The 8,712-nt window shown below is 35.5% G+C and overlaps 1 protein-coding gene across 1 annotated transcript; it reads right to left on the reverse strand.

Moving 5' to 3' along the window:
• Positions 1-176: 176 nt before the first annotated feature.
• On the reverse strand, positions 177-8,215 carry LOC126830018 (uncharacterized). Its single transcript, XM_050560221.2, has 2 exons — positions 8,136-8,215; positions 177-7,271 (listed from the first exon to the last, which is right to left on the reverse strand). The coding sequence occupies exon 2, from the start codon at positions 7,234-7,236 to the stop codon at positions 1,375-1,377; it is 5,862 nt and encodes a 1,953-aa protein (XP_050416178.1). The 5' UTR covers positions 7,237-7,271; positions 8,136-8,215; the 3' UTR covers positions 177-1,374.
• Positions 8,216-8,712: the final 497 nt, after the last annotated feature.

The raw sequence follows: 8,712 nt of genomic DNA on the forward strand, positions 1-8,712 counted from the left end.
GGACGTTAAACCCCATTTCAATTCTTTAAATGTGGAAAGAAGCATGAAACCAGGGAAATATACAAATTTGGGCATTCAAACCTAATTAGACCAATCAGCCATACAACCAATTAATACTGTAATGAGTGTATATTATAAATATATTTTAAACATATTTTAATACAATCTGAGTGATATTTTCTATACATAACAAAATATAACGATAACAACAAACATAGGTCTACCATGCATGGTACAAAATATTTACAAAAATATTAATTATTATTCCGTTTCCTTGGACTCACATGCTCTAGGAATTAAATAGTAGATCTACTGCTCTAATTTAAATACACGCACAACAATATAATTTGAACAAAAAGATGATATTACCATGGACAAATTAGGTCCATGATATACATGTAACACATTAGGATTTCATAATCTTTAAACCAATGAAAAGTTTATTTAAGTGATTTTAACTATTCAAATTGTTTAAGTGATTCCACCAATGTTCTTTCTGACTATCAGTATTATGCTTGAAAATAACAAGAGAATCATAGTAGATTGATTAAATTTAGTAATAATTGTCTTCCATAAGAACTGTTGTGAATTTTTTAATGATATAACAGGTTTTACAATCTGTGATTATGAATTCCTAGAAATGACTAGATTCAACTTTATACAAGTTTGGGGAGGAAAAACTGAATTCAATATAAGAATGGGCCGTAGCACCACTGTCTGGGCAAAATTTCCATTGTAGCAAACTGTATGGCTTATGCCTGTATTCATTAGCCCAGTCCGAGCAGAACAGTAGGATGTTAAACTCCATTTCATTTCATACAAGGGTAATGAACACAGAACTGATTAGGCATGGGTAAAAGATAGACGAAAGGTTGAAAGCCTATTTTTTTTAGTTGATAATTATTGAATCATTATTTGTAAATGGATCTTAAGTGTTGGGTCTTTGCTTTCTAATAGAAAGATTCTACATATAAGCGTATGTCATGTAAATGTAAAAAAAAAGAGACCCACCCCCCCACCCTATATTTTCAAAATTTAGAATTTTGCAATTTCATCAAAATATATTTTGAAGATATTGTGATTTAAATGTACACTGAATGTACAATAAACTACAACAAAAAATTTGGGTCTCAATTTATACATAATCACATTTTTCTGAAAAAAAGCATCAAATCATCTCAACTTTGAACTGAATTAAATAAACAGATATGCTAAATTTAAAATAATTCAAGCCACAATTCATCTGACACTGTAGAGAAAGATGGTTTAAATGAGTAACATGACTAGCAAGATTTAGTCTTAAAATTCCTAATATACATCCCTGAATAACAGCAGCTCTTTATATATTAAAGAAGAGTATCAACTAGTGGGTTGTTAAACAAATTCTGCACACTGAAATTTAGGCAGATGTTCTAGTAAATGATGCCGCGTCTGTTGTAACCTAAGTTTTATCTGCTGGGGTATAACAGCTTTTATCTTTTTGTACCAACGATACAAATTGGTCATTGAAAACTGTGGGGCATAGGGAGATAACTTCATTATAACGTCAACAGCACAGTCCGGTACAATAGTCACTGGGGTTTGTTTAAGCAGCGTCGGTATTAGAAAAGTCGTCAACAAACTCTGGATATTCTGATTTTTAATCTTAAAGTATTCTGAATTTTCAGGAACCAGCACGTCACCGAGTACTTTTAAAATGGATACGAGATACACCGGATCTATGCCCCACGGCGTCGTTTTACTGTAACACCATTTTTGACATCCTGATGATATGTGAACATTAATAAAGTCTGTGTATAAAAACAACCAGTCCTCTTTTTGTAATAAAAGTTTCAGACCAGCCATAATCTCATACACTTTATCTGGATGTTTCTCATGATCCTTCAGCAGTTGGATTAAGTTAGATAATAGTTTTTTATTGTTATTGGCAGGGAGATCACATGACCAGCCACAGAGTTGACAAAACTTTGCGAAAATCTGTGGCTGATTCTGTTTATATTGTCCACTATATTTGACCACAACATGTTCAATCACAGAGGGCATAATGCTGTTTTTCGGAAAATCACGATCTAAGATTAACGGCCACACGCCAACAATTGCTAATAAACGTAACACTAAATTACTTCTATTCTTTGTAGAATATACTATTTGATAAATCAACACACGCGCTTGTTCTAGGTCACCATTTAATCTACATATAGCCGTATAAACACGACAAATCGATGCTGTTGAACACACGTCATCGCTCTCTATGATCGCACTCGTCCATAGAATGTCTAAGAAGAAATGTAAATTGCACATAGGAAATTTACTAGAGATATGCTGAAGGAGTTGTATTAAATGATGTTCACAGTCTAACATCAAGGGGGTATTGAAAGAGTTATCTCCCTGTGAACAATTATACACCATTTCGGTGTTAATGTTCTTTAAAACTTGATGAATAACCAACACTAAATGATGCCATGACGACGAATATGAACTATTGTTAGGGAAATATTTATGCAGAAATGTCATAATTTCTGGTTGCCCAGCTGACATTAATGTTTCCAAATCATTCTTCATACTTTGTTTTGTTTCCGGACTGATCACTGACATTTGCTGAACTGAAGGCAGTGTATCTCCAAGATTTGAAGAATTTCCAGTCACGGATTCAAACGGTTCCGGTTTCAGTATTTTATTCAAACCTGTGTCATCAACTTCTGTGCTTTTTCGCTTGATTATTTTCTTGAGAGACATATTTTTCATTTCTGTAGTTGAAATCAGAATGGTTTGTTTTTTGTTTTTCTGTGGTCTAGATTTGTTGGTTTCTGATTGTTCACTTTTAACATCAGCGTTTATGTTTTCGACTTCTTCGTCTTCTTGTGAAATTTGTGGCAGATTTTTGTTCTTTACCTCACTATTGCATGTTAATTCATTGTCTGTAGTTTGCAAAGTGTTTTCCGTGTTAGAGATACTGGTTTTTGTGACATTTTTAACATTGGCATCATCTGCGATTTTATCAGTTGGTGGATGAGAACCATCAGCAGTTTCAACAGAAAGTTTGTCCAAATCTTTAGTCTTAGGAAGGGAGCTGGGCAGTGTAATATTAGATCTGTCCATCTCATCAATAACAGCTGTATCATCAACGTTTGCATCATCGAAACCTGCAAGCTCACTGTCCATCCATTCTTCTGTAGTTATAGCAGGTGATGGTGGAAGGGGAGAGATGGGATTGTGAACCTGCAGAAGGTCAAAAGGGGATATAGGCCGAGACAAACATTGAAACATGTCATCAAAGATATCACTGGTTGTCGGTTTCTCGTCATTAACATCAGACGATTTAGACAAACCTTGCTTCCCTTTTGTTTTACTTGATTGTCCTTTTGTAAGATTATCTGTCAAGTCTTGTCCACTGAGTAAAAATCCTGTTGATTTCTGAGTGACTATGATAGGCTTAAATATTTTCTTTGATTCAGTCTCATCATCATTTGGACAGAATTTGGGAACTGTTACCTTCTTGTTTCTGCCCTTGAGAATATTTTGATGTTGGTTATGTCCTTCAGTCTCCTTATTGATGGTATTAACCATATCACTAGGCTTTGTTTTATCAACTATTTTAGTGAATTCATCTTTCATTTTACGTTTAGAAGCTTTTCGTCTCTTCCGTCCAGTTCGGAGAGTTGTGTCTGTTGTCATGATTTCGTCTTCAAGATGTTCAGTTGAATGTGTATCTTCGATGTTGCTGACAGACACAAACATTTTTTCAGAAGATTTATCATCTACATGTTTAGTTTCCATGACTAAATTTTTATCAGGAAGAATTCTTTTATTTTCACTATCTTTCAAATCATTGAAAATAACATTATCACAGCTAATTGGAATGTCATCAACTTTTTTAAAGTCTACATCTATGTCAGTAATGTTCCCCTTCTTAAAATCATCAATGTCCTTCACATTAACAACAGTCTTGATATTATTATTATTATAATTATTTAAAGTTGTCATTTCAGGAGAAATGTCCTCTTTAGAAAAATCACCTGTTGCAGGGTTGCTTACAGCAGAAGATTCTGAACTGCCGGTGACCATTTGATTAGATATGGTGCTAGTCTCAGAAACAAATAAGGATCTATGCTTTGGGGTAGAAATTAGGCAAATATTTTTAGCAGATCTGGTGCTAGTCTCAGTAAGTGAGAATCTAGGCTCTGTAGCAGAAGTTGCGATGCTGCCTTTTGCAGATCTGGTGTTAGTCTCAGCAGCCGATGTGGATCTAGACTCTAGAATATAACTTGGGGCAACATCTTTAGCAATTCTGGTGTTAGTCCCAGGAACAGATATGGATCTACGCTCTGGAGTAGAAGTTGAGTTAATGTCTTTAGCGGGTTTGGTGTTAGTCTCAGCAACAGACGTGGGTTTAGGCTCTGGTATACAAGTTGGGTTACAATCTTTAGCAGATATGCTAGTCTCAGCAACAGGGGAGACTCTACCATCTGGGGAAGAAGTTGGGATTATATCTTTAGCAGATATGATGCTAGTCTCTGCAACGGATGTGGATTTAGACTCTGGAGCAGAAGTTAGTTTAATCTCTTTAGCAGATATGATGCTAGTTTCAGCAACAGATGTGGATCTAGGCTCTGAGTTAGAAGTTGGGTTAGTATCTTTAGCAGATATGCTAGTCTCAGCAACAGGTGTGGCTCTGCCCTCTGGGGAAGAAGTTGGGATTATATCTTTAGCAGATATGATGCTAGTCTCAGCAACAGATGTGGATTTAGGCTTTGGAGCAGAAGTTGGGTAAATGTCTTTAGCAGATATGATGCTAGTTTCAGCAACAGGTGTGGATCTAGGCTCTGTGGTTGAAGTTGGGTAAGTGTCTTTAGCAGATCTGTTGCTAGTCTCAGCCACAAACACGGATCCAGGATTTGGAGTAGACATTGGGCTAGTGGCTTTAGCAGATCTAGCACTAGACTCTGGAAAAGGTAAGCTGTAAGAATCTGGAGTAAGACCAGTAATGTTGCTAGGCTTTTTAGCTGAAATAAGTTCTGAAACTGAATCTGTGCTAGGTTCAAGGGAAGAAGTTGTGTTAGAAGCTGGAGCAGATATGATGTTGGACACTGGTTTGGTAATCGATCTAGAATCTGAAATGGAATTAGTAGCTGGTGCAGATATTCTGTTTGATATGGTAGTTGGAAAGGTAGTGAATGCATTACTAGGTTCCAGAGAAGAACTGGTGCTGTGTTCTGAAGTAGATGGATCAGGATTGTTTATTCCTGGAGGAGTGGCAGTCACTGTAGTATCAATGAGTGCAGCTTTCGGTACAGATTCTATTGTGACATTTGTCTTATCTGCTTCTGCTGACATCTTTTTTGTGATGTTACTCTTAATTTCTGAAGAATTGATAATCTTATTGTTTAAAGCTGGGTTTACTGCATGTTCTGAATTATGTAAATCAGACTGAACCAAAGAAACATTCTTTACACTGTTCATATTGTTAACTTCATTAACTTTACTTGTATTATCAAACTCTGATGACAGTTTCATATTAGATGATATAACTGAAGACTGAATGTCTGTTGGACTATTCATGGTGTTTTTATCATCATTAACTGGACTAGAGTCTATAATATCACAGGAAAGGTTGTGTTCATTGGTATATGATGTTTGCTTCATTGTTTCTGATAAAACTAAGGATTTTCTATCTATAAAACTAATTGAAGAGTTTTTCACGTCACTTACATTACTTTCTAACAATGATTCAGAATTAAAATTTTTGTTCATTACGGAAGCATCTGATACAGTGCATTTTTTAAAGTCTGATTGGCCATCGATGTCAATATGATTTGAAGAAGTAGTCAGAACATCCTTAAGAGGTTTTACATGTATGTCTTGCTCACTGTCCTCTTTATCTTGTTTCATAGAATTTTCATAAATTTCTGTTTTGTTAATATGATTAGACGTGTCGTCCTTCGGAATATTTAAGCATTCATTTTGTTGACTGCTACATTGTGTTGTTAATCGTGAAGTACTTGGAAGGTCGTAAATAATTTCATCTTTCTGGGTAGAAGACGGACTACTATCTGGCTCCCCATAAATTGAAATCTTTTTATCATCTGGTTTAAATTGTATTGTACTGCCATGATCGGTCTCTGGTGGATGTTCCATTCTCTCAACATCTAGATTTCCACCAGGGGTATCGATAATTTTACTACTATTTGTGTCAGAAGAGGGATCTTGTGGATGTTCTGTTCTCTCAGCTTCTAGACTTCCAATATTTTTACTAGCATTTTCTTCAGTTTCTGAATCTGACAGATTTTCGACATCATTTGTACCGAATCCATCATCCCAATCATCTTCATCTGTGGAATTAAAGGTTTGGGGTGTGGGTGGGAGGGGGGATAAAAGTACAGTTAAGGGGCTTATGGCAAAATCATGATCCAGATCTATTTCTTCTTCACTTGAAGAATCTTGTTCCATGAAACCAACCGGTTCGTTCAATTCATTATCAGTATTATCGCTTGATGTAAAGGGAATGTTTTTGTTCGTAGAAACATCATCAACAGTGAGGAGAGTTTTATTTTTAGTGTTTGATTTTTTGCTGCTTTTCTTTGGTTTAGAATGTACATCACTAAGATAGCCCGAGTTCATTTGTGAAGCTTTTTCTAATTTTTTCTCTAAAGTTTTATTTTCATTTTTTAAATTTTTATTTGACTCTTTTAATGTGGTTATTTCTTTCTCATGTTTTAGTTTCAGTGCTTCTAGCGAATCAATTTTTTTAGTTAAAGCTTTCCGCTCCTTTTCTTCTTTTCCCATTTTCAGTTTTTCAGAGTCGTGAACGCGACTGGCTGCCTCAAACTGTGCTCGAAGCTTCTCAGCTGCTTGCAGTTTATCTTCTAGAGTTTGTATTGTGGAATCTTTTCTCCGTAAGGAGGTGGTCAGATTCTCTGCTTGTTTTTTAAGGGGTTCGAGCTGTTGAAGGGATGTCTGTAGTTGGCTATTTACTGTTTCTGTGTTGCGTTTGCTTCTCTCTAATTTTCTTGTGACATCTTCCAACATTTTACTCTGCTGATCATATTCTTCGCATTTAGAACGAAATCTTTTAATCAGCTGATCTGTTGATACTATTTTCTGTTTCAGGGTTTTATAATTGACCTGTTTTTCTTCTTGGTGTTTATCAACAAGTTTCTGTAACTTGTCACATCCTTGACAACCCAGTCCATCGCCGAGTGGATCAATGCTGAACTGAAATCCTGGATCTTCATCCATAATTGTTCTCCATTCAGTTCAGATCAACCATCCATCTAGTAAAAAAAGACAAGAATACATGGTAAATAAAATCATTCAATTTGAGAGAGGGTAATACAAGTGTTTATTTGCTTGTTAATGTAAGCTTGTCTTTTTTAGGAGTGATAGGAAAAGTGACAAGGAATACAGGGAAAACCCTGAAAGTTGGGCAAACAGTCCTGCCCAAAAAATGGAATCATAAACAAGAGTCGACTACATGTAAGACTACTCATTCACCAAACCTCCTCCTTGTTACAAACAGTTCAACAAACTTGAAATACCACACCATATAGGTTATTCTAGGTCTATTTTGCATTTGATACCGTTAATAGCCGTCCAATTTTCAGATTGTTGTTAACTTTTGTCATTAAATTGACGGTCTAACATAGAATTCATCAGATTAAATTACAGTAAATGGATTGTCAAGCGCAATAATTTTGTAGTTTTCACACTCTATTACTGTGTCAAGAATTATGCTATCTGACATCATACAGTGAGTGAGTGATGTTAAGAAATCCTCATTCCTTGCAATACTTAGAAAAGGATCAGGAAGTAAGAGAAAGGAGTGTAACGTCTGACACTTCTGTTAATTTTCTTCTTGAAAATAATAATGCCTAGGACTACTGGCTACATAAAGAAAGTTAAAGTCTTAAACAGCAAAACCATGCCGCAAAACAAACAAATAATAGGTCCACACTCCGGAAATTGAAAGTAACATTTAAGTATGACATCATTAATTAAAATAACCTTCGCTTCACACCTGCATCTTTTGGAAGAATTATACCACAAAATGAAACTGACAACCCAACTGACTTCGAAATCAGAATTAATACTATCTTTGCAACAAATTAGTGTACATAAACTACGTAATAAGTAACTACCTTGAAAAAATAACCCCTGTTTAACACAAGCAAACGTGCTTAATTCGATAACAACATAAATTTGTCGTCCATTAAACTTCCGGTTACAAGGAAATTTATTCATTCGAGTTATCTCCCCGGGTGCAAGTTGTTTCGTAACCTGGATGTTTCGTTACTAAGTTCATTCGTACCTCAAATTGATTCGTACCTTTTCCTATGTTGTTGAAATCAGTTGAAACAAATTAAATATGCCGAACCAGAATTAGAATATGCACGAGATTTGTACCTCAAATTGATTAGTTCCTTTTCCTAAATCCAAGGGCTGCGCTAAATTAATAAAAATGGCTGTCGAACGAGAATTAGAATACACAATAGTCGTTTCATACCAACTGTTCCCAAGTGTTATTTCGTACCACAATATAGTCGTTTCGTACATAAGGTATTCCTGCTGGCGGGCGATCTAACCCCTTGTTTCTTTCTACATCTGTGTTGCTTTGCATTACATTTCGTTTGGGCTTGATTCATTTGAACCAGATGTGAAGTGGATCCCATTCTATCGCTAAGAGAACTAAAAGTTTCTTTCTGTAAATGGGATGGG

This window comes from Patella vulgata, chromosome 8 (assembly GCF_932274485.2).
Source record: "Patella vulgata chromosome 8, xgPatVulg1.2, whole genome shotgun sequence".
In the NCBI taxonomy this organism is placed as follows: domain Eukaryota; kingdom Metazoa; phylum Mollusca; class Gastropoda; family Patellidae; genus Patella; species Patella vulgata.

Excerpts from the sequence above, each read along its gene's own strand:
- LOC126830018 (XM_050560221.2), bottom strand. The coding sequence starts at position 7,236 with ATGGATGAAGATCCAGGATTTCAGTTCAGCATTGATCCACTCGGCGAT.